This window comes from Erinaceus europaeus, chromosome 8 (genome assembly GCF_950295315.1).
Source record: "Erinaceus europaeus chromosome 8, mEriEur2.1, whole genome shotgun sequence".
Classification (NCBI taxonomy): Eukaryota; Metazoa; Chordata; class Mammalia; order Eulipotyphla; family Erinaceidae; genus Erinaceus; species Erinaceus europaeus.
Genome location: NC_080169.1, coordinates 50,489,357 through 50,514,348, shown reverse-complemented (window position 1 = coordinate 50,514,348; position 24,992 = coordinate 50,489,357). Strand labels below are relative to the sequence as shown.

At 39.5% G+C, this 24,992-nt stretch overlaps 1 protein-coding gene across 5 annotated transcripts in view; it reads left to right on the top strand.

The window, feature by feature from the left end:
* The window catches only part of DYNC1I1 (dynein cytoplasmic 1 intermediate chain 1), a 486,729-nt gene extending 466,630 nt beyond the window's left edge, over positions 1 to 20,099 (top strand). For 2 of the 5 annotated variants that reach the window (XM_060196197.1, XM_060196195.1), the window contains 2 exons: positions 552 to 629; positions 9,262 to 10,213. In XM_060196197.1, coding sequence (XP_060052180.1) covers positions 552 to 629; positions 9,262 to 9,372 — 189 coding nt within the window. In that variant the 3' untranslated portion in view covers positions 9,373 to 10,213. Of the gene's footprint in view, positions 1 to 551; positions 630 to 9,261; positions 10,214 to 19,860 lie in introns of those variants that run through there. The other 3 variants (XM_060196199.1, XM_060196198.1, XM_060196200.1) reach the window with 2 other exon arrangements.
* The last annotated feature ends 4,893 nt before the right edge of the window (positions 20,100 to 24,992 follow it).

Below are 24,992 nucleotides of genomic sequence, written 5' to 3'. Positions count from 1 at the left end.
TAATGTCCAACAACGACGACAACAATAATAGTAACAACAACACCGATAAACAAAAAGGGCAACAAAACAGAAAAAATGGCCTCTAGGAGCAGTGGATTTGTAGTGTAGGCACTGAGCCCCAGCAATAACCCTGGAGGCAAAAAAAAAGGGACACATAAATCATATTTGTGTGCTTAACCCTGGTTATAAAAAGTCATTTGAATTTTACAACAGCATGCTCAGTGGTTACAAACTTCATGTCTTTAACTGTAGAAAGTGCCATAACAAGAAAATATATATAGCTTTTGGATCATACTGGAAAGTAAAAAATATGTATTTATGTATGTGGTTGTATCTATAAGAAAACACTGTACGTTACATTTGATTTTTAAAATGAACAATAAAAAGTACTCAGTCAGAATTTTTCCTATGATCTGAAAGAGCCCTTTCCCCACACCAAACTCATGAAAGTTATCTATTATTAGAAGTGTGACTAGAAAATAACTTGTGTTGGCTAAATAAATTAAATGTGATAAGATAGAAGGTGTACTTATAAAATCTGCTCTATTTAGGTGAAAAGAAGAAAATGCAAGAGAAGGAAGAAAGCACAAAAAAAAGTGGAGGAAGAGGGAATAAACATTGAAGGAAAAGTAGAAAATTCAGCATCATTTATTCAGAGTTTACAATGTGTGAAGTACTCTGATACTTGTGTTTGTCTGAACAATCCCAGGAAATAGGTCTCAAGAATTATTTTTGCATTTGTGAGGAAGACCAGAGATGTTTGTACGTGTTTCCTAAAGAGACATAGCAAAGGGCGGGAAGAGATAGCATAGTGGTTATGCAAAAAGACTCTCATGCCTGAGGTTTCAAGAAAATAAGTGGTCAAGCTGGAAAAAAGAAAGAAAAAAAAAAAAAAAGCACCCTATACTCTGATATTTAATTTAGAAAAAAGCTAGTCCTGGCTCCACCTACTGTAATCTATGCCTTCCTTTAAGTGTGCAAGAAGGTCAGGCAAGATACACAGTGGTTAGACTGATAAATTATTGGGAATAAGGTTCAGCAGGGTACAAAGGCACACTTCTCATTCACTTGGGAGCAGGGAGGGAGAAAACTCCTGCCAGGGTCACAGAAGTAGTAGGGCACAGAGAGGACTGACCATTTGGATCACTTCTCATGAATTTTCCCACAAAATTGGTACTGCTGCTTTTTCACTTCTGACCTATTGTCCTCCCAAACTATGGAAGATTAAAGACAATCTTTAGAATCTTCTCAAAGCTGATTCAAAACACATTACCTGTTTGCTGTCCTGGCACGGTTTACTGTCATTTCTTCAACTGGTGAGGCTCCAGACGGCCACACAGTAACATGTGTATGCCCTTCTGTCCTTACCTGCATTTATTAATGTGGAACGTATGTTAGCAGAGACAAGTCATGGATGTACAAATTACTTGAGCTTTACTCTTCATTTTGTACTTCCTATTGGCAATCACTGCCCCTACCCAATCCCAAATTTTTTTTTCCTTTTTGTTCTTGTTACTGCCGTCAGGGTTATAGCGTTATCTGCACTATGAATCCACCATCACCTCACTCCATTTTTTTTTCTTTCTTTCTTCTTCTTTTTTTTTTTTTTTTTTTTGCCTCCAGGGTTATTTCTGGGGTTTGGTGCCTGCACCATGAATCCACTGCTCCTGGAGGCCATCCCCCTCCTTTTTTTTACCCTTGTTGTTGTAGCCTTGTTGTGGTTATTATTGTTGTTGTTGCTGATGTCGTTCGTTGTTGGATAGGACAGAGAGAAATGGAGAGAGGAGGGGAAGACAGAGAGGGGGAGAAAAAGATAGACACCTGCAGACCTGCTTCACCGCCTGTGAAGGGACTCCCCTGCAGGTGGGGACTCAGAGGTTCAAACAGGGATCCCTCTGCCGGTCTTTGCCTATTGCAATACGTGCACTTAACCTGTTGCGTTACCGTCTGACCCCCATTTTTTTTAAAATAAAAACAGAAAGTGAGAGGGAAGGAGATAGAGAAGGATAGAAAAAGAGAAACCCCCTGTAGCACTGCTTCACTGCTTTTGAAGTACCCCCCACCCCCACCCCACCCCCCGCGCGCAAGTAGGGAGTTGGGCTTAAACCTGGGTCCTTGAGCATGGTAACATGGATGTGCCACCTCCAAGCCCCAAATTCATCTTAAATATACAATATAGTATAGATATATTTTTTTAATTATGTGTTGTTTAACTCCCGTTTAGCTCCCAGTTGATTTGTTTCCTCCCTGTTAATGAGTGGTCTATGAATAGTTCTTTAATGGCCTTAGATAGCAATCCTCAGAGCTCTTATAGAAAATAAAAACAAGGGCAGGGAAGATAGAATAATGGTTATGCAAAGAGTCTCTCATGCCTGAGGCTCCAAAGTCCCAGGTTCAGTCCTCTCTACCACTATAAACCAGAGCTGAACAGTGTTCTGGTTAATAATAATACAATGAGATAAAAATACAAAAAGGCTGTAGATAAGTATGCCACACACATGCCATTTCTAGGAATGTGTTTAAATGAGTTTAAAGAAAAAGAATGCATGAAAATTAATGGTGATATGACAGAATTTTTTTCCTACTTAGATTACCTTTTTCATCCTCTCTACATGACTGTTGATAAATAGGTCAGACACTATAGTTGAGGCAGTGAGAAGCTGTGTCTGATCATTGCCAATAGCTAAGATGAGAGTAGAATATAAGTCTTCTGTCTGAATTGCTACCTCAGAAACTACCTTTTTTTTCCAAAGTCATAACTCATTTATTGAATGAATAATATATGTAAGAGAATATCAATAAAAGGAAACATCCTACAAACTACAATTTGAAAACAAAGTCAATATAACAGGAACAAAATATACATAACATGAGAAGAATGTTTGATTTTGACCCATTTTGCATTCCTTATCTTTACAATTAACCTAAATGTCTATTAAAACAAAACGGTATACCTTGGTCTAACTTTAATGCTTTTTAAAAAAGCAACAACATTCTAGAACACTTTTGCTTTAAGATACTTAAGATTCATACATTTCAAGTATATAGATTCTGATTCAACAGTAGATCTACATAGCTACCTTTTATCCTGTCCCTTTGACTGTAAAAAAAAAAAAAAAAGAGAGTCATATATCTATAAAAGGTGGTAATTTGGAGAGTTAATGTAGTGCTATCTTAGGAATCAAAACCTTATATGTTTATGGCATAATATTGACTTATGCAGTTAGTAAAATATTAAAAATCAGTCATCTAACAAGAGGTGAATTGACTATTGTGAAACTCATCTACAATGTATTGTGAACACCTAGTCATTTGTGACAGAGGATGTGGAGTTGAGTAGATGAAGGAGAAGGCTGAGAGATTTTTCAGACCCATTTTTAATTTAGTACAATACTGTATAATTTTTAAAAATTTCTTTTTGGGGGGATTAATAGTTTACAGTTAACAGTAAAATACAGGAGTTTACACATGCATAGCATTTCCCAGTTTCCCACATAACAATTCAGTCCCCACTAGGGCCTCCTCCTCCATTATGTTCCAGGACCTGAACCCTCCCCTGAACCCCAGAGTCTTTTTTTTCTTTATTAGAGAATTAATGTTTTACATTCGACATTTATTGTATGTAAATACAATAGTTTGTACATGCATAACATTTCCCAGTTTTCCATATAACAATACAACCCCCACTAGGTCCTCTGTCATCCTTTTTGGACCTGTATTCCCCCCACCCCAGAGTCTTTTACTGTGGTGCAATACACCAACTCCAGTCCAAGTTCTGCTTAGTGTTTTCCCTTCTGGTCTTATTTTTCAACTTCTGTCTATAAGAATACTGTATAAGGGGCCAGGGAGTGGCACACCTGGTTGAGTGCACATGTTACAATTTGCAAGGACCCAGATTTGAGCCCTCAGTCCCCACCTCCAGGGGGAAAGCTTTGCGAGCGGTGAAGCAGTGCTGCAGGTGTCTCTCTAACTCTCTCCCTCTCTATCTCCCCCTTCCCTCTCCGTTCTGACTCTCTGCCCTATCAATAAAAATAATAAAAAAATTTTTTAAAAGAATACTGTATAATTTTTTTTTCCTCCAGGATTATTGCTGGGCTCGGTGCCTGTACCATGAATCCATCACTCCTGGAGGTCATTTTTTCCCCCTTTTGTTGCCCTTGTTGTTGTAGTCTCGTTGTGGTTATTATTATTACCATTGTTGATGTGCGTTGTTGGATAGGACAGAGAGAAATGGAGAGAGGAGGGGAGGACAGAGAGGAGGAGAGAAAGATAGACACCTGCAGACCTGCTTCACCACCTGTGAAGCAACTCCCCTGCAGGTGGGGAGCCGGGCTCAAACCAGGATCCTTCTGCAGATCCTTGCGCTTTGTGCCACCGCCGGACTCCCTACTATATGAATTTTACAAGTCCTCCTTTAGGATATTTCCTTGATATAACTCATTATTTCACAGTTTTGTATATATTAGTTAATTGAAGTTATTCAGTAATAATAGAAACTTATGAATATTTTTTCTGACCATAAAAGCTCATTGAAATTAACTCTAATTTTCTTTTCAATGGGAAGACCTATCGTGATACCTTAAATTTAATCTTTAATGCCATGATAGAAATTGAAGTGATACTGAAACCTGCTACTAGCTTGACATAAAACACATACCAGGAAATGTTGCAGTTGCTAATACAAGAAAATACATTTTGGGGGTCAGGCAATTGAGTTCACACTTCAACATGCATAAGGACCTGGGTTTGAGCCACAGCCCCCCTCCCCATCCTGCAGGGAGAATGCTTCATAAGCAGTAAAGCAGGTCTACAGGTGGATATGTTTCTCTCTCCCTATCTACCTCCCTCTCCCCTCTCAATTTCAATCTGTCCAATACAATAAAACAGAAGGGGGGGGACAGGAAAATGGCCACCAGAAGTACTGGATTCATAGTGCAGACACCAATGCCCTCAGTGTATATCAACAACAGTAGAGAATGTTCCATCCTCCAAAGGGAGGCTGGACAATATACTCTATGTTTCACCTGAGGAAGATGGGTCCTAAAATTGGGGCAGCTTGGAATGTTTCCACTCATGATCACAGAATGTGAGCTCCGATCTACAGGGATGCAGAGGTCACATAGGCTCCTCAGCTGAATGTGGGCCCCAGATCAGGTCAAATCGATGGGGTTTATAGTCAACAATATTTATACACCTTTTCCATATTTGAGAGCTACTCATTTCCCTGATCCAGCTTTCTGGTCCTTTTTCCAGCCATGACGTTGTCTCCCCAGACAATAACTTAGATCCGCCTGCATATTAGATGTCAGGCTCAGGGAAAAAAAAAATCTACCTGTATTTTATAATCATCATATACCAAAATAATTTGCAGCTGCCTTTAACTCTTAGTATAGTGATAGGCATAGAGTTGGTACTCAGTACATATTGATTATTGAATAAGCGCATATGCTGGTTGGTGAACAGTCTTACTCTTTAATGAAGAAACATGAACAAAGATTTTTTCCTACATAATGATTGTAGTATTACTGGATGAGAAGTGCAAGATGCCTTTGTGTTTATGAACCTCCTTTCTTGCTGTTTCTAATCAGCAAGTAGCAGGTGAAAAGTTAGAAACTGCAAGGACAAGAACAGCTCTGCCCAGACAGATGCTATTTACAGTCATAGATATAAAATGAAAAGAATGGTTTTCTTATTTGTTAGGATACCTACTTAGTCTTACCTACAAGTAATTCAGATACACACACACACACACACACACACACATATATATAAAACTTTGGGTATAGAAGGGGCCTGTGAGTATACATTCACACATTCAAGCTAAGATTATACTTAAAGTGCTTCTTGATGGTGATATTTAATTCTAAAAATGGGGAAGTCTAACATAACAATTATCTTGGGTTATTTTTACAGTTGATGAAATGAAAAGTTATACTAGAAGGAGACAGCTGAATTTAAATTTTCAGAAGCATCTGTTTTCATCATGATCTACACTAGAATGTTTTGTTTCATGAACCAATACAAACATTTCTTTGAAATTTATTATATTCTAGAGAGGGATTATAATAATTCTAGTTAATAAAAACTGTTATTGTTCCAAATTCATGAAACTTTCCCAGATCTTAAAGAGATCAAAAGATGTTGGAATATTATGAAAACTTTTATGAGGCTAAATTTGTATTTATAAGGACAATGTTGGTCTGACAATATTATTCCCACCCCATAGATAATGTAAAAATCTAGTTCCACTGTAGAGCATTTTTATTTATTCATACACATTTAAATGTGACAAAATCCATCTTTTAAACGTTAGACTTTATGTACCATAAATGATACTCAGTTGTGTCTCAAGCTGTACCTGACACATACTCAAAATTTGATATTTCATAGTTTTAATAAAAACTATGGTCATATTTGAAACAGTTTATCATTACTACTAAATTAAACTATGTAAATATATTGGCCTGTTTTTGTGTTTAGTATATAGTTTCTCTGTACTGTTATTACATATGACATAACATATTAACTTAAATTTGTGTCATTTTAACTAATAATACAGTTATATGTAAGGCAAACTCCTATAGAATATTATAAAAGGTATACAGTATAATATAAGTAAAATGTCTTATTTTTCCAATTCTTAAAGTTATGTGAAGTTATGAGGTGCTTCAACTTTATCCTCACCTTATATGAAAAAATATGTTACAAATGTGTTATCCTGATTGGCCTTAGTCTCTTGGGCTTTCACTCTGCAGTTCTTTTTGGAAGAACTTGGCTAGGAGTTGGAGAGAAGAGAAATAGTAGACTTTTTCTTTTTAATATAAATATGATACCAACTCTTTGCTGCTTATGCTTCCTGCTAGCTTTTTTTTGCTCATTTATTTTGAGGACCTCATTTCCCCAGTTCAGTTTTTTTTTTCCCTAAAATTGAAGAGAAAAATGAAGAATAGTAGAACATGAGAAAAGAGCTCAAAGTAGAGAAAATGGACTGTGTAAAGGGGTAACCATGTCATTCCATGCTATTGTGAACCTGTGTCATTACCTAAAAGGAAATCTGGATTCGTTTCAATAACTAGGGAAGTATTCAGCCATTCGAAGCCCATTCATATGTCTAAATGAGAATTCTATTTGGTACTGCATTTATCAAAGTAAATAGAACTTACCTCCCTCACCTGAACATCATTTCAAGAATTATAATCTTGAACCATTTAACCTTAGTACTAGAAACTAATTTAAGGATCTATTTTGTAGAATCACAATGCCACTTTCCACCAATTTGTTTTGGACATATAGTATCTGAGATGTCAATTCCTGTAACAAAAATGTTAAGTTCAAATTATTTGGCTCTGTAAAGTGCGTACTTTTTCATCTGTAAATACAATCTCAAAATTTAGGTTTATTTGCTCCCTTTAATTTTGTAAATGCATATTGATTGGGATAAATGTGTGATATTAATTGGGTTATCATAAAAATCATGACAAAAATGTGTCATGACGTTTCCACCAACCTAGTATTATTTATTAATTATGTGGATACATGGGGAACATTTATCAGTATAGAAAGGCCACACTAGTGGGGCCAGGGCAGTAGCACATGGTGCGAAGCTCAAGGATCTGTGCAAGGATCCCGGTTTAAGCCTCCGGCTCCCCACCCGCAGGGGGGTCGCTTCACAAGTGGTGAAGCAGGTCTGCAGGTGTCTATCTTTCTCTCCCCATCTCTGTCTTCCCCTTCTCTCTCTAACAACTACAACAACAAGGGCAACAAAATGGGGGAAATGGCTTCTAGGAGTAGTGGGTTTGTAGTGCAGGCACCAAGCCCCAGCAATAACCCTGGAGGGGAAAAAAAAGCCACACCATCTTCATAATTTTTTTTTTAATTAGAGAAATACAGAGAGAAATATACAGGAACAGAAAGAGAGAGACGAATAAAGAGAGAGACCAGAGCACTGAAGCACTGTTCAGTTTTGATTTATGGTGGTGCTGGTGATTGAGCTTAGGTCAGAGCCTCAAACATGAACATCTTTGAGATAACCATTATGCTGCCTCCCCATACCTAGACAGATCACACCATCATATAGGGTTACCCTGCAAGAAAATGGTTTACAGCCTAAATTATTTAATTATATGTGAAAACCAGACTTCTACATAATTCTGCTCTTCACCTTCAAATAATTTTCTTTCTATCTAAAACACTTTCATGATATCATTAAGAAATTCAGTCTTGGGAGTCGGGCTGTAGTACAGCGGGCTAAGCGCAGGTGGCACAAAGCACAAAGACCGGCATAAGGATCCCGGTTCGAACCCCGGCTCCCCACCTGCAGGGGAGTCGCTTCACAGGCGGTGAAGCAGGTCTGCAGGTGTCTATCTTTCTCTCCTCCTCTCTGTCTTCCCCTCCCTCTCTCCATTTCTCTCTGTCCTATCCAACAACAACAACAACAATAATAACTACAACAATAAAACAAGGGCAACAAAAGGGGGAAAAAATTAATAAAATAAATATTAAAAAAAATAAATTCAATCTTGAATACTATGTAGAGAAATCATTAAACTTTAACCAGATGAGCCAAATCATTTATCTTTAAAATAAACTAGCAGGGAGCTAATGGTAGGATACCCGGTTGAGCACAGGCATTACTGTGCATGAGTTGCTGAGTTCAAGCATCCAGTCTCCAGCTGCAAGGGGAAGCTTCATAAGTGATGAAGTAGTATATGTATCCTTCCTCTCTCTCAATTTCTCTCTACCTCTATCCAAAATAAATAAAGTATTTAAAAAATAATATAAAGTAGCAAAAACTCATACATGCAAGTTTCATTGGGGAGAGTTAATTTTCTCCCACTAAATCAAAAGGAGATATTATTTGGGAAATTTTATAAATCTCCTTGTTGCTTTAGCCAGTTTAATACAGTTGTTTGAAAACCCTAGTCAATAATGCAGTTTGTATCTGCTGTGTTCTATAATGTGAGTCTTGTCTTCCTATGATGAAATTTCATTACTGAAAGTGCTTTAAGGTGGCTGCTGTTATTGTATAGTTTACATAAGTTTTAAAATTTTTCTAAATTCCTTAATTTCACTTCTGAAAGTGACATTATTCTCTTGTCAGTTTAAGAGCAACACTTCAGGGCTCTGACTGAAAGAAGGCTACCTGGCTTTCTTCATATTTTAAGGGAAATGTCTGCTTCAGAAAGAACAGGCATGTAGTTCTCAGGATTTTTAGAGGTGAGAGATATTTTGTTCACCATTTTCTATTAATTTACTTTGCAGCTTGCCGTTCCCCACAGTGATGAATGGACTCGCTTTGCCAGGACCCTTGTGGAGATCCGTGCTAACAGAGCTGATAGCGAGGAAGAAGGCACCATGGAGTTAGCTGCCTAGTAGAAATGAGCTGCCTCCATCCCAGTCCCAGTCCTCACCAACTACAGCTCATTGTGTGCAGTCAAGTCCATTTAGTCTATCAGTGTCCATTCAGTTTCAGCATTGCTGTGATAATTTAAGTACGATATTGTGTCAGTTATGCCCCAAGTGTTCCAAATGTTGTGCCCCACTCTGCTTTCCAGTGACCTGAAATCCATCAGAGTGTTTCTATCTTTATATTTCTTTCTCAAAAAATGAGGGGGGTTGCTTTATGGGTTTGGTTGTTGCCTTTAACTGCTTAGTAGCTGTATTTAATAGCTGGAAACCTCTGGTTAAAATTGTGCTTACATGCACTTCTGGCATAGGCCTATTAAATCCATATGAAGTCAGATATGATTAGGTACAGATGTTGGTGTGCTTCATGATATGGGACAGGGCCAAAGACTTGAGATGTTGTGTTTTACATGGTGACTCACATTATGAATGGATTTACTAGAAGAAAATTGCTGCTACTTATTTATTGTGGTGTGCTGCATGGAACATATTTATTTGAAAGCATTAAAATAAATGATCCTAGAGCATGTACATAATGAGAGGATTGTATTGTCTCTCTGCTGCTGTTGAGGTTACATTAAGTTCCAAATAACAATTACAGTATGCCGGTTCCACTGAGGGCATGAAGTCTTTAGAGGTTTGTTACAGTGAACAGAATGAATTTTAATGCCTATTATTTCTAGGTACTTTAACAATATTTCAAATATAGTTAACCATTGATACTTGTCATTGAAGCTAACATAGTCTGACAAAAGTCTGTGGTTCCTAAATATGACAACAGTATTGCCAATAAAATGTTTCAAACCTGTGCAACAGTGTGGATAAATCCTTTGCTTGAGCAAAGCCTGATTAGACATCTGTGAGGGCAGGGTGGGCGTGAAGGTAGAGTGTGTGTGTTGGGGGTGGATGAGAAATATACATCAGGGTCATGTTGAAGATTGATAGTGGGACTGTGGAAATAGTGCAGTGGTTATGCAAAAGATTTTCATACCTGAAGCTCTGAGGTCTCAGATTCAGTTCTCAATACCACCATAAGCCAGAGCTGAGCACCATTCTGGCAAAAAATAATTAATTGAAAATTAAACATTGAGACCCAGGAGGTAACACAGTGGATAAAGTACTGAACTCTCTGGTATGAGGACTAAGTTTGAGCCCTAATATTACCTATGCCAGAGTGTTGGACTGGTTGCCCCTCTCCTCTCCTCTCCTCTCCTCTCCTCTCCTCTCCTCTCCTCTCCTCTCCTCTCCTCTCCTCTCCTCTCCTCTCCTCTCCTCTCTTCTCCTCTCCTCTTCTCTTCTCCCCTCTCTCCTCTCCTCTCCTCTCCTCCCCTCCCCTCCTCCCCTCTCTCCTCTCCTTTCCTCTCCTCTCCTCTCCTCTCCTCATTTATTTTCACAATTCTTCTCACCAAAGGTCTAAATAAATCCTTGAAAAGAAAATACACAAAGAAAGCCAACAGAGGGCTTAAAAACACATTAAAAAATTGATAGTAGGGGGCCAGGTGGTGGTGTTCCTGGTTTAGCACTTACATTACAGTGCACAAGGAGTTGGTTCAAGCCCGACTAGTCCCCACCTGTTTTGGGGAAGCTAGGCTGCAAATGTCTCTATGTCTCTCTCCCTCCCTATCTCACCCTTCCATCTCAATTTCTCTCTGTCTCTAGCCAATAATAAATAAATTAAATTAAAAAAAATTGATAGTGGGACCTGGCAGTAGCATACCCAGTTGAGCACACACATTACCACACACAAATCCCTGGTTCAAGCCCCTAGCCCCGACCTGCAGGGTAAACTTCATGAGTGGCAAAGCAGTACTGCAAGTTTCTCTCTTTTTCCCCCTCTCCTCTCTATTTCTTTCTGTCCTATCAAAAAACAAAGAAAGAAATTTTTTAAATGGTCAGAAATGATGGATTCAGCATACAGGCACCATGTCCCAACAATAACCCTAGTAAAAATTTGAAAATAAATATGTAAACAAACAAATAAATATTTAAAAACTCAATAGAAAATCTACAGGCAATTAACCTGGCTGGATTCTAGTCAAGACTCTTGGTTTAATTTTTATGAGGCAATGTATATGGTTTGGGGGAAAGTTCTTTTATGACTAGTGCCATTCTTGCACAAAGACTAACTCACAAAGACTTTGTTGGAATAAGGGAAAAAAGAAGGGTTAAGATGAACAAGTAGCAAGTGTTCACACATTTTTTATTTATACCAGAAAATTATGTTTATTAATGTTGGACTAGGAAATGTCTCTATAAAAACCTTTAATATAATTTTTTTCCAAAAGTAACTTCATGAAAATATTTGCAGACAGACTTTCAACTTTTTAGGAAGAGAATTTCTTTGTCAGTAAGGATTCCTTGAAATGTGAGATTTTCTCATAAACTAATGATATGACTTGCCTGAGTGCTTATTGCATGTATATGTTGAGCTTTATAAACAGAAATTGAATCTTAAAGATATGAATGTGTAACACAGATTTTAAAATAATCCAATTAAAAGTACTATCAATAAAAAAGTTTCTCAAGGAATTAAAAATAAGGCATGAGTGTATGAGTTATCACTATACACCAAGCAATGACTGATTTCCTGAGTAAAAACTATGGAATTGTGGGGGTTGGATGGTAACGCAGGGGGTTAAGTGCACATGGCACAAAGTGCAAGGACCAGCTTAAGGATCCCAGCTCCAGCCCTCAGCTCCCCACCTGCAGAGGGGTTGCTTCACAGGTGGTGAAGCAGGTCTGCAGTATCTTTCCCCCTCTGTCTTCCCCTTCTTTCTCGATTTCTCTCTGTCCTATCCAATAACAACAGCAATGACAATAATAATGACAATAACAAGGGTAACAATGGCAACAAAATGGGAAAAATGGCCTCCAGGAGCAGTGCATTTGTAGTGCAGGCACTGAGTCCCAGAAATAACCCTGGAGGCAAAAAAAATAGTAATAAATAAAAATAAATAACTATGGAATTATAAAGTCCAGAGCATATGAAGAATAGCAAGAACTTATGCATCTATCTAGGCACTTTCCCTTGATATATATTCCCTAAAATAGTGTCCCTCCTTTTGTGTAGTGTCCTCCTATTTTTTTTTATCATTAAAAGCAGTCTGTTTTTGTTTGTTTTAGACTCCTTGCTTTGATTCATTATTCCTGCAAGATAATCAGGCACCCTGTTAACACATCATTAAAAGGCAAGAAGTGGCCTCACTAATGCTCTTTCTCTTCTTAAACTACTTTTTAAAATTTTTATTTATAAAATGGAAACATTGACAAAACTATAGGATAAGAGGAGTACATTTCCACACAATTCCCACTGCCAGAACTCTGTAACCCATCCCCTCCATTGATAGTGTTCCTATTCTTTATCATTCTGGGAGTATGAACTCAGGATCATTATGAGGTGCAGAAGGTTGAAGGTCTGGCTTCTGTAATTGCTTCTCTGCTGAACATAGGCATTGACAGGTTGATCCATACTCCCAGCCTCTCTTTCCCTAGTGGGGCAGGGGTTTGGAGAGGCAGGGCTCCAGGACACATTGGTGGGATAGTCTGCCCAGGGAAGTCTGGTTGGCATCATGGTAGCATCTGGAACCTGGTAGCTGAAAAAGCAGAACAAATTGTTGACTAATCATGAACCTAAAGGCTGGAATATTGCTGATGAAAATTTGGGATGAAGACATTTTGGAAAAAGCTAGTAGATCTATTTTAGGTATATTCCAAGGGGCCCATGACTTTACTAGTTTCTGCCTGAGCCTGGCATCTAATATGTAGGAGGACTCAGGTTATTGTCTGGGGAGTTGGTGTCATAGTTGGAAAAAGGACTAGAAAGCTGGGTCAGGGAAGAGAGTAGCTCCCAAAAATGGGGAAAGTATATAAATACTGTTAACTGTAACCCCATCATTTGATCTGGGGCCCATATTCAGCACAGGAGCCTATGTATCCTCTGCATCCCTGTAGGTCTGAGCTCGCATTCTAATGTCACGACTGGGAACATTCTAGGATGCACTAATTTCAGGATCCATCTTCCTTGGGTAGTAGGTAGAGTTGTTGTCCAGCCTCCCTTTGGAGAAAGTAACATGCCATTTTTAATACTGATTAATCAGGCTGGGGAGACAGCATAATGATTATACACAAATATTTTTTTTTTCTTTTTTTCTCCTCCAGGGTTATTGCTGGGCTCGGTGCCTGCACCATGAATCCACCGCTCCTGGAGGCCATATTTCCCCCCTTTTTGTTGCCCTAGTTGTTGCAGCCTCGTAGCGGTTATTATTGCCATTGTTGACGTTGCTTTGTTGTTGGATAGAACAGAGAGAAATGGAGAGAGGAGGGGAAGACAGAGAGAGGGGGAGAGAAAGATAGACACCTGCAGACCTGCTTCACCGCCCGTGAAGCGACTCCCCTGCAGGTGGGGAGCCGGGGCTCGAACCAGGATCCTTACGCTGGTCCCTGCGCTTTGCGCCACGTGCGCTTAACCCACTGCGCCACCGCTCAACCCCCATACACAAAGATTTTTTTTCCTGAGAAGAGGAGAGGGGAGGGGAGGGGAGAAGGAGCCCCAGGCATGTTACAGGGTTCTGATAGAACTAGACAATGATAAACAACAAGGGCAACAAAAGGGAAAAAATAGCCTCCAGGAGCAATAGATTCCTAGTGCAGGCACCCAGCACCAGCAATAACCCTGGAGCCACAAAAAAAAAAAAGGGAGTTGGGCGGTAGCACAGGGGCTAAGCGCAGGAGGTGCAAAGCCCAAGGACCTGCAGAAGGATCCAGGTTTGAGTCCCCGCTCCCCACCTGTAGGGGAGTGGCTTCACAAGTGATGAAGCAGGTCTGTAGGTGTCTATCTTTCTCTCCTCCTCTCTGTCTCCCCTCCTCTCTCCATTTCTCTCTGTCCTATCCAACAATGACATCAATAATAACAACAATAATAACTACAACAATAAAAAAGGGCAACAAAAGGGAATAAACAAATATAAAAAATATTTTTAAAAAAGAACTAGAACCCTTCATCATGAGATAACAGAAACTTCTGGTAATTTGAAATGTCACTATGTTATAAAGTTGGACAGATGTATAAAAAAATAAGTAAACTTGTAAGATATACAGTACAACTTGGGTGGGGTGGGGGGAGCAGTGGTGCACCTGATTAAGCACACGTATTACCAAACATAAGGAAAAAGGTTTGAGCCCCCTTTCCAATCACAACTTCTCTCTGTCCTATCTAGTAAAAATTATGTGGGTGGGGGAAGGAAAATGATGTTCTTATTGAAGTATAATTTATATACAATAAAATGCACATGTGTTTGATTCAATTTTTAACAATGATTTAAAGTCATGTAAAAAACATAAAAATAGAAATAATAAAAAAATCCTAAACATTTTACTGAGAGGTTAATGGTTTACAGTATAGTTGTTGGCAGTGGGTACAATTTCTTTTTTTATTTTATTAATTTTTTTATTTTAATTTTTTATTTAAGAAAGGATTAGTGAACAAAAACATAAGGTAGGAGGGGTACAACTCCACACAATTCCCACCACCCAATCCCCATAACCCACCCCCTCCCATGGTAGCTTTCCCATTCTCTAGCCCTCTGGGAGCATGGACCCAGGGTCGTTGAGGGTTGCAGAAGGTAGAAGGTCTGGCTTCTGTAATTGCTTCCCCGCTGAACATGGGCGTTGACTGCTCGGTCCATACTCCCAGTCTGCCTCTCTCTTTCCCTAGTAAGGTGTGTCTCTGGGGAAGCTGAGCTCCAGGACACATTGGTGGGGTCTTCAATCCAGGGAAGCCTAGCCAGCATCCTGTGGCATCTGGAACCTGGTGATTGAAAAGAGAGTTAACATATGAAGCCAAACAATTTGTTGAGCAATCATGGATCCCAAGCTTGGAATAGTGGAGAGGAAGTGTTAGGGAGGTACTCACTGCAAACTCTAGTGTACTGCTTTCAGGTATATATTTTGCAGTAGTTTATGGATACGTGTGCACATAAGCTCTCTCTCACAGAAACTGGTGTATATCTAGATTATGGGACTTTGTTAGAAAGTGAACTACCTGAGATGTAATTAGAGTGTACTATAAAAGGAAAGGTCTCACCCGAGTAATGAAGTTGAAGGGTTGTCATTCCACACGTGAAGTCTCTGGATACAGTCTGAGGTGAAGCATGTTGAGGTGGCAATCGTTGCTTTGGTTAGGTTGTGATCGGCGGATGCAATATTATTTGGTTTGGATTGGGAGATGCATACGGGAAAGTGGGCCCTATCCAAGGGTTCCAGGACTGGGGGAAGTAGGGGCTCTATAGTGAAGATGTGAGGTTCCTGCTGTCTTAGGGTTCAAAAAGACAATCGATAGTTAATATTCTCATCACATTATTTGTTAATTGGGTTAACTTTGAAAAGTCCCTTTGTTATGGTTTGCTGTATAGTACCCAGTATCTTGTATATAGCTGTGCTATTGGATGCTTCTAATCTACTTGGTCTAGGCTTTTGAGAGAGTCCGCATGTCAAATACATAGCCTATATATTAAAAAGATTCAGTTTGTCTTTTGAGAAACTTTGAGACATACAATTGATTTCCCCCTCTCATATTAATTAACTACTGATTTATATGTCTACATTTTGCTAGGAGTGTACATAAACACCATTCCCACCACCAAAGGAGTGGGTACAATTTCTCATCTCCCTGTGGTAAGTGTCTGCAGAACACTCAACCCTATAATTTGCGTCCTTTTCCTGGTGCACAATGCACCAGGACTCTAATACCCTCTTCACCCTCTCTCCTCCCCTCCTTCCCCAGAGTCCTTTGCTTTGGTGCAATATACCATACTCAGTCCAAGTTTCAATTTGTTTTCCCTTTTTGTTCCTCTTTCTTTCTTTCTTTCTTTCTCTTTTTTAGTCCTCATGGTTATTGTTGGGGCTCAGTGCCAACACCACGAATCCACTGCTACTGGAGGCTATTTTTTTCCCTTTTGTTACCCTAGTTGTTTTATTGTTGTGGTTATTGTTGTTGTTACTGATGTAGTTGTTGAATAGGACAGAGAGAAATGGAGAGAGGAGGGGAAGACAGAGGGAGGGAGAGAAAGAAAGACACCTGAAGACCTGCATCACCGCTTGTGAAGCAAACCCCCCTTGGGTGGGGAGCCGGGGCTCGAACAGGGATCCTTACGCCGTTTCTTGCGCTTCGTGTGATGTGCGCTTAACACACTGCGCTACCACCCAACACCTCCCCTTTCTTTTTAATTTGGTTTTCTTTTATGTGACGATAATGGTTTATAGTACAGTTGTTGGCACATGGTTACAATTTATTGTCTTACCATGGTAGGTGTCTGTAAAACACTCTTACTGCCAGCTTATGTCCTTTCCAGCATCATATACCAGGACCTGAAAATCTGTCCTCGTCCTCGCCCTCGCCCTCGCCCTCTCCGTCTCCCTTTCCCTTCCCCAGACTCCTTTGCTTCAGTGCAATACACCAAACCAGTCCAAGTTTCTACTCTTGTTTGTTTTTCTTTTTTTCCTTTTGTTGCCCTTGTTGTTGCATCGTTATTGTGATTGTTATTGTTGTTGTTATTGATGTCGTTGTTGTTGGATAAAACAGAAAGAAATGGAGAGAGGAGGGGAAGACATAGAGGGGGAGAGAAAGACACAGACCCATTTCACTGCTTGTGAACCGACCCCCTTGAAGGTGGGGAGCCGGGACTCAAACCGGGATCCTTTCTCTGGTCTTTGTGCTTTGCGCCATGTGTGCTTAACCTGCTGCACTACCTCCCTACCCCCTCATTTCATTTCTTTATTGCCAGTAGAGTTATCTCTGGGACTCTGGCTGCATAACAAATCCACAACTCCTGGAGGCCATTTCTTTCTCTTTTTTTGATAGGACAAAGAGAAATTGAGAGGGGAAGTGAGAGGATAGAGAGGGAGACAGAGACGCCTACAGCACTGCATCACCATGAAGCTTCTGCACATAAGGTTTGAGAGCTTGAACCCTGGTCCTTGCACATGCTAATGTGTCTGATTGATTAACTGGTTGAACCCTGGTCCTTGCACATGATAATGTGTCTGATTAACTTGGTGTGCCACCGCCTGGCTGCCATATACAGTTTTCAATACATTATCAGGCCTAGAAATAGCACACCTGGTAAGGGACATGCCTTTCAATGCACAAGACACATGTTTGATATCCTGGCACCACATGAAAGTGCCATGACACCAGGGGAAGATTCACAGCTGTATGACTCTCACACCCACCACATCTATATCTGAATGAAAAAGTTGGTATGGAGCAGTGAAATTTCCTATGCATCAGGCAAGAGAAATTAAATATATATACATATATATATATATATATATATATATATATATATATATATATATCTCCCAGTTTTCCCTTCTACTTCATGTTGGTTAGGAATAGAAATCTCTCAAAAGTGACATTTAAAAAATATTTATTTATGAGAGAGAGAGAAAAAAAACTGAGAAGGGAGGGGGAGATATGAAAGAGAAAGAAAGACACTTACGGCACTGCTTCACCATTCAAGCTTCCCCCCAGCAGTTGGGGGCTGTGGACTTGAACCTGAGTTCTTGCACAGGGTAACATGTACACTCTGCCAGGTGTATCACAGCCTGCCCTCCTCCAAAAATGGCATTTTTAACTAAGAAAAAGGTTAACTAAATTTTAGTGATTATAGATACCAAAGCATTTCTTTGATTCTTTTAATAATTTCAGGACTTTGGTTATACATTATTATATTCACTTATTTTTTATAATTTTATTAGTTATTTAATAAGAATTCACAAAATTATAAAATAATAGTGATATATTTCTATATCACTCAAGTCATTCACTTGCCTCCAGGCTTGCTCCTACGACCATTTATTTTTAATTTTTTTTTTTTTGATAGGACAGAGAAATTGAGAGGGAGAGGAAGATAGAGAGGGAGAAAGATAGACACCTGCAGACCTGCTTCACCACTTGTGCAGTGATCTCCCCGCAGGTGGGGAGCCAGGGGCTCAAACTGGGGTCCTTGTTCTTCATACTATGTGAGGTGAACCCAGTGCATCACAACCTGGACCCATTACTTGTTCTTAAGCTCCAATAAAAGCAGTTATTCCTTACATCTGAGTGACCAAATACCATTATCATAATTTCTAAAGAATTTAAGTGATTGTTTAGTGTTAGAAGTCTTAATAAAATAAATAAATAAATAAATAAACCTCTCTCCAGATGGAGTGAGCAGTGAAAATCCCATGTTTAAACATCAGGTACTAAAATGACACAATTGATTATTTCTTTATATTCACTTTCACATAGGTGAATTATTTTTTAAAAATGAAAGAAATCAACTACTTTGTAGGTTGTGGTCATAAGCAACTTGAGATTGCATGTCAAGTGTGAGTTACTTCTTCAATTAGATAGGAGTTGGGCTGGCAAAATAGCTCCCTAAGATATTTTACTGCTTTGCCATGTTTGTAAGAAGCTTTGTTGGTCCTGGGGCCAATGGTAGTGCAGCGGTTAAGCGCATATAGCGCTAAGCGCAAAGACTGGCGGAAGGATCCTAGTCCGAGACCCTGGCTCCCCACCTTCAAAGGCGGGTGTCGCTTCACAAGCGGTGAAGCAGGTCTGCAGGTGTCTATCTTTCTCTCCCCCTTTCTGTCTTCCCCTCCTCTCGATTTCTCTCTGTCCTATCCAACAGCAATAACAACAAAAATAATAACAACAACAATGACGATAAACAACAAGGGCACAAAAAGGGGGAAAAATAGCCTCCAGGAGCAGTAGGTTCATAGTGCAGGCACTGAGCCCCAGTGATAACCGTGGAGGCAAAAAAAAAAAAAAAAAAGCTTTGGTGGTGCTGTGGCTGTGGTATCGCTTTTTTCTTTGTCTATCTGAAAAAAAAATCATCTCAGAGTGGTGAAGCTCTACTGATTAAGATGAAAGAAAGAAAGAAAGAAAGAAAGAAAGAAAGAAAGAAAGAAAGAAAGAAAGAAAGGGAAAGAAAGAAAGAAGAGAAAGAAATGGAGAGAGAGAGAGAAAGAAGGAAAGAGGAGGAGGGAAGGAAGGAATGGAGGGAGAAAGGAATCCATGCCCTATTGAGAAGCTCTGACCTACAGGGATACAGAGGGTACAGAGGCTCCCATGCTCAGTGGGCCCCAGATCAAATAGATGGGGTTTACAATTAGTGATATTTATATACTTTTCTCATATTTGGAAGCTACGCTCTTCTCTGATACAGCTTTCTAGTCCTGTTTCCAACTCTGACACCATCTCTCCAGATAATACCTATGGCCCACCTGCATGTTAGCTGTCAGGAGCAGGAAAAAAATTAGTAAAGTCGTGGGCCCCTTGGAATATACCTAAAATAGGCCTATAGCTTTTTCCAAACTGGAGACCACAAATCTCATCTGCTATATTCTTACTTTTAGGTTCCTGATCATTAAACAATTTGTTCTGATTTATATCTTACTGCTTTTCAGCCACCAAGTTGCATGACGCCAACCTGACTTACCTGGACAGAGTACCTCACCAATGTGACCTCGAAGTCTACCTTTCCAGAGCCCTGCCCTACTAGGGAAAGATAGCAACAGGCTGAGAGTATGGATTGACCTGCCAACGCCCATGTCATGAGGAGAAGCAATTACAGAAGTCAGACCTTCTACCTTCTGCACCCCATGATGATCCTGGGTCCATCCTCCCAGAGGGATAAAGAACAGGAAAGCTTCCAATAGAGGGAAGGGATACAGAACTCTTGTGGTATGAATTGTACCCCTCTCATCCTACTGTCATGTTGATAATTAAATCAATAAAAAAATTCCATAAACATCACAATAAGTTCAATTATGTCTACAGAAAAAAAATGAATCTTGTTTTAAGTATCTTCATCTCAAGTTTTTTCATTTTACTCTAGCAATGTGTGAACACAGCAGAACTAATTCAAATAAAGAAATCATCATGGAGTGGCTAATTGCCAGGAAACATGAATTCTCAAATTGATAAAACTTTTCTCTATATTCATGTAGGTAAAATCTATTTTAAGAAAAGCTACAATACTTTTGAAAAGATAATGAAAATATAGTGCACACACGCATATATATGCATATATATACATATATATCCTCAATTGTCCAGGAAAAAAATACTCTAAATTTTTGTTGTTGATCAGTTAGTTATATGCTTTATTTATAAAACAGTGGGGCAGGGGCAGTAAAGCACAGTGGTAGATTCTCCCTTCAATGTTAGGGGTAGCTGGAGGCTGTTGTTGGGAACAGAAACTGTTCCACCATTAGTGGTGATGGAGATTTTATGTCCAAAAGTAATTCCACAAAATCCCACATTCTGTAAACTGTCTACATTCCCTCCAGACACACTCTGAGGCCAAGTACTCATAGATATTTACTTTTAACTTGCCTTTCCATTATTTCCAACTTGTGTTGAAGAATGATATTTTCTAATTATAGTAGAAAATTTTCAAGATGGTCCAACTTGGTTAGCATCAGATCACATTACACTATAACAGTTTGTAAATTTACCTCTGCATTTTCCACATTACTTCAAATTTAAACCCATAGGGCAAATGCTTCAAGTTTACCTTAGTCTTCTCTTTACTGATATTAATAGGTTATAAAATAGTTTAAGATGACCCTCAACAGATTTGTTGGGACTCACCTGGTCCTCAGGGTCTGGAATTCTCTAAAAGATATTGTCCTTACTATAGTAAATAATCAGAGCCCATGACTCACTTCTACTCTAGCATAGTGATAATACATCTGCTATTGAAAACAGGGGACAGTAAGAAGAAACTGGACAAAGACTGTCCTAAGAAGTTCCTATGTAAAGTTTTATTGAGAAACCATCATAGGGAAAGACAGAGTCTATTATCAGTATCAAACCTGGACTCTAGCTCTAGCTTCCTCATGTATTAGCAGGGAGAGTGAAGTAAGATCCTTATCCTCAGAGTCTTGCTTTTCTCACCTACTTTTAAGATGTATAAAGCAGATCTTATGAGTTCATGTTTGGCATGTAATACTAGATTTTGTGTTAAGATTTATTTATTTTGTTAATATTTATTTACTTTAAACACACAAGGGGGTCGGGCAGTAGTGCAGCAGGTTAAGTGCACATGGTGTGAAGTCCAAGGACCGGTGTAAAGATGACGGTTCGAGCCCCTGGTTCCTCAACTGCAGGGGAGTCACTTCACAAGTGGTGAAGCAGGTCTGCAGGTATCTTATCTTTCTCTCCTCCTCTCTCCATTTCTCTCTGTTCTATCTAGCAACAACAGACTATAGATGAACTGGAGATCACTCTGGCATACCCAAGTTATAGTTGCTTCTAGCATCAATGGTGGGGGGGACTGGTTGCCAGTGTGTGTAGCCAATTTAATTATATGCCAGGTGGAGTACAGTAGACTACCATCTGAGTACCAAAGACTCAATCTCTGGTTTCTTTTTCTTTTTTTTTTAAAGTGTATTTTTATTTATTTATTATTGGTCAGAGACAGAGAGAAATTGAGAAGGGAGGGGGAGACAGAGAGGAAGAGAGACAGAGAGACACCTGCAGCTCTGCTTCACCACTCATGAAGCTTTCCCCAAGCAGGTGGGGACCAGGGGCTTGAACCTGGGTCCTTGTGCACTGTAATGTGTGCACTTTACCAGGTGTGCCACCACCTGGCCTCCAATCTCTGGTTTCTTTAGCCAAAAGGAAGCAAGAAGCGTTTGCTGTTGCCTTTGGATACATGAAGTCAGTATCTTTCAGAGTGGAACAATAACCATAGACTATGACCCCAGTTGTCTGCCCTATGTAGCTATAAGCCTTACAGAAAGGCAACCCCCCCACCCCACTATAACAACAAAAATAGTTGCAGAAATTTAATCAACAAGTATAAATTTGATTTGCACTAGTGTTTGTTTACACCTCAGTGATAGGCATGAGAGAAGAATTCATTGAGCTAGGTTCAGAAATTAATAGCTTATATAAATAAAGCTGGTGTGGTGTTCGAACTAAAGCATCAAATAAAATAACTGTAAGAACTGCTCAACTGCAAAATCGCACACCCTCCAAAGGGGTAGGAGTCCTACCCAATGGGATGAAAGCAGAGGTGGACACTGGAGCCTTGGTGGCCAGACCAGTGTGTGTGAGGGGAGTGGGGGCATCTGTGACCTGGGAGAAGCAAGCCTCAGACAGGCACAATTAGTGTGTCTTCTTAACTTTCCTTCTAAAGTTATGCAAGGGGACTGTGGTTTTGCCTTGAGCTAAACCCCCTTAACAGCAGGGAATCTAAAAACAAACAATATTATTTTATTAGGTTGCCCTAGCAGATGAAAGCAGACTGTTCCATTTGGACTCTTTTTGGAGTCAATTAATGCATTACCTAAAAACAAACTTCTGAAAGCGAGATCCTATTGGCCTCATAGCTTCTAAGGGAAAACTTGCCATGTGCTCCTGTGGACACATAAATATCAGGCAGGAATAGAAAAAAAAAAAATTCTATTCAGGAATAGAAAAAAGAAAAGAGCTTCTACAGTTAATATTCACTGACAATAAACATTATTTTAGTGATAGCTCAGGCTCAATGGACCATTGATCTTAAAAGTTATGAACTTTTTTCAAAAATTATTTTATTTATTACATATGAGAGAGAACATTTCAAATGAGGCAGAGAGAATAAGAGACAAGAACAAGTTCCACTTGGTGCTAGGGATTAAATCAGGTACCTCAGGCACGAAAGTTTGATGTTCTAACAACTGACCCATTACCCAGCCACAAGATAGGACTTTCAAAAGTTAGTTTTAACATTACCAGGAAATTTGGATATCATATAGTTTATGTGACAGTTCATAATTCCAAGTGATTTTAAATAGGCAGTTTCTTTAATAAAATACCCATTTATGACTTTTAAAAACAAAACTGTGCTATGTGCACTTAACCGGGTTCACCATCGCCTGCCTAGAATCATGTTAAGTGAGCCACCAAGTTGCAGATGCTACCATGATGCCAACCTGACTTCCCTGGGCAGAGTTCCTCACCAATGTACTCTGGACTGACACCTCTTCAGAGCCCTGTCCCACTAGAAAAAGATAGGGACAGGCTGGGAATATGGATTGACCTGCCAGCGCCCATGTCCAGCAGAGAAGCCAGACCATCAATTTCTGCACCCCTTAATGATCCTGAGTTCATGCTCCCAGAGGGATAAAGAATAGGAAAGCTTTCAAAGGAGGGGAGGGGTGGGGATACATAACTGTGGTGGTAGGAGTTGTGGTGAATTGTACCCCTCTTATCCTATGGTCTTGTTGATATTTTTTATTTTATAAATAAATTGATAACAATAAAAAAACTAACGAAGTTGTGATCACTCTATGTCATAAGTCTTAACTCTAACAGAAAATATTTCTATTTTATTTTACTTTATTGGGGGGGTAATGGTTTACAGTCTAATATTTATTTAATACATAGGCGCAACCTCTCATCTCCCCTTGAGAGTTGTCTAGGAGACACACCAGGGCCCAAATGTCTCTTCATCCTGTCCCTTTCCCTCCTTCTCCCAAATCATTTGCTTAGGTGCAATACACTATACCCAGTCCAAGTTTTACTTTATGTTTGCCATTTCTTTTCTTTTTAGTATTGTCTTTATTTATTGGATAGAGATGGCCAGAAATCAAAAGGGAAGGGAGTGATAGAGAGACACCTGCAGCCCTGCTTCATCACTTGCAGTTTTCCCTCTGCAGGTGGGGACCAGGGGCTTGAACCCGGGTCCTTACACATTGTAACATGTATGCTCAACCAGGTGAGCCACCACCTGGCCCTCTTACTTTGCTTCATTCTTAAGTTCTATTCGTAAGTGAAATCATTTGGTATTAAGTCTCTTTCCAGCTTGGCTCACTCAACAAAATAGCTTTAAGTTCTGAACAAGATACTGCAAAGGAGTTGAGACCTTATTAGTCTTAATAGTTGCATAGTACTGCCTTGTGTACTATGTACCACAACTTCCTTAGCCATCCATCATTGAGCATCTGGGTTGCTTCCATATTTGGGTCATTATAAACTACACTGGTATGAATATTGGTGTATATAAGTATTTTTCAGATAGTTGTTTTTATTTTCTTTGGGTGAATCTCTAAGAGAGGGATTATTCCTTTATAAAGTAAATCCATTTCTAGTATTCTGATTAATCTCCAGACTGTTTTCCATAGGCACTGGGACAATTTACATTCCCACCATGGACAGGAGAGTAACTTCCCCTCTAATAGTGCCAGTCCCTGTTCGGGGACCATTATGCCGGGCTAGCTTCGCAGGCGGGAGAGAGAGACAACCAGGGACTCATGGCTGAGTGGTACGCAGTTCAGTCTTTATTCATGTGGAACACAGCGCAGTCTAAGCTATCTCTAATCACAATCCTGTCCTTATATATCCTGAGGTAGAAGTGTCAGGTCCGAAGAGGATGTATGTAGGATAGGGGGTGGGGAGAAAAAAAGCATGCAAAACAATGATTAAACCAATGCCCTGGAGGCAGGACGGTGCTTAGTTAACAGTGGTTATGTAAATAGAATACAATGTTAAGCAGGGGGGATTAAACCAATGAAACAGAAGGGGTCTTAGAAGCAGAATTTAGAAG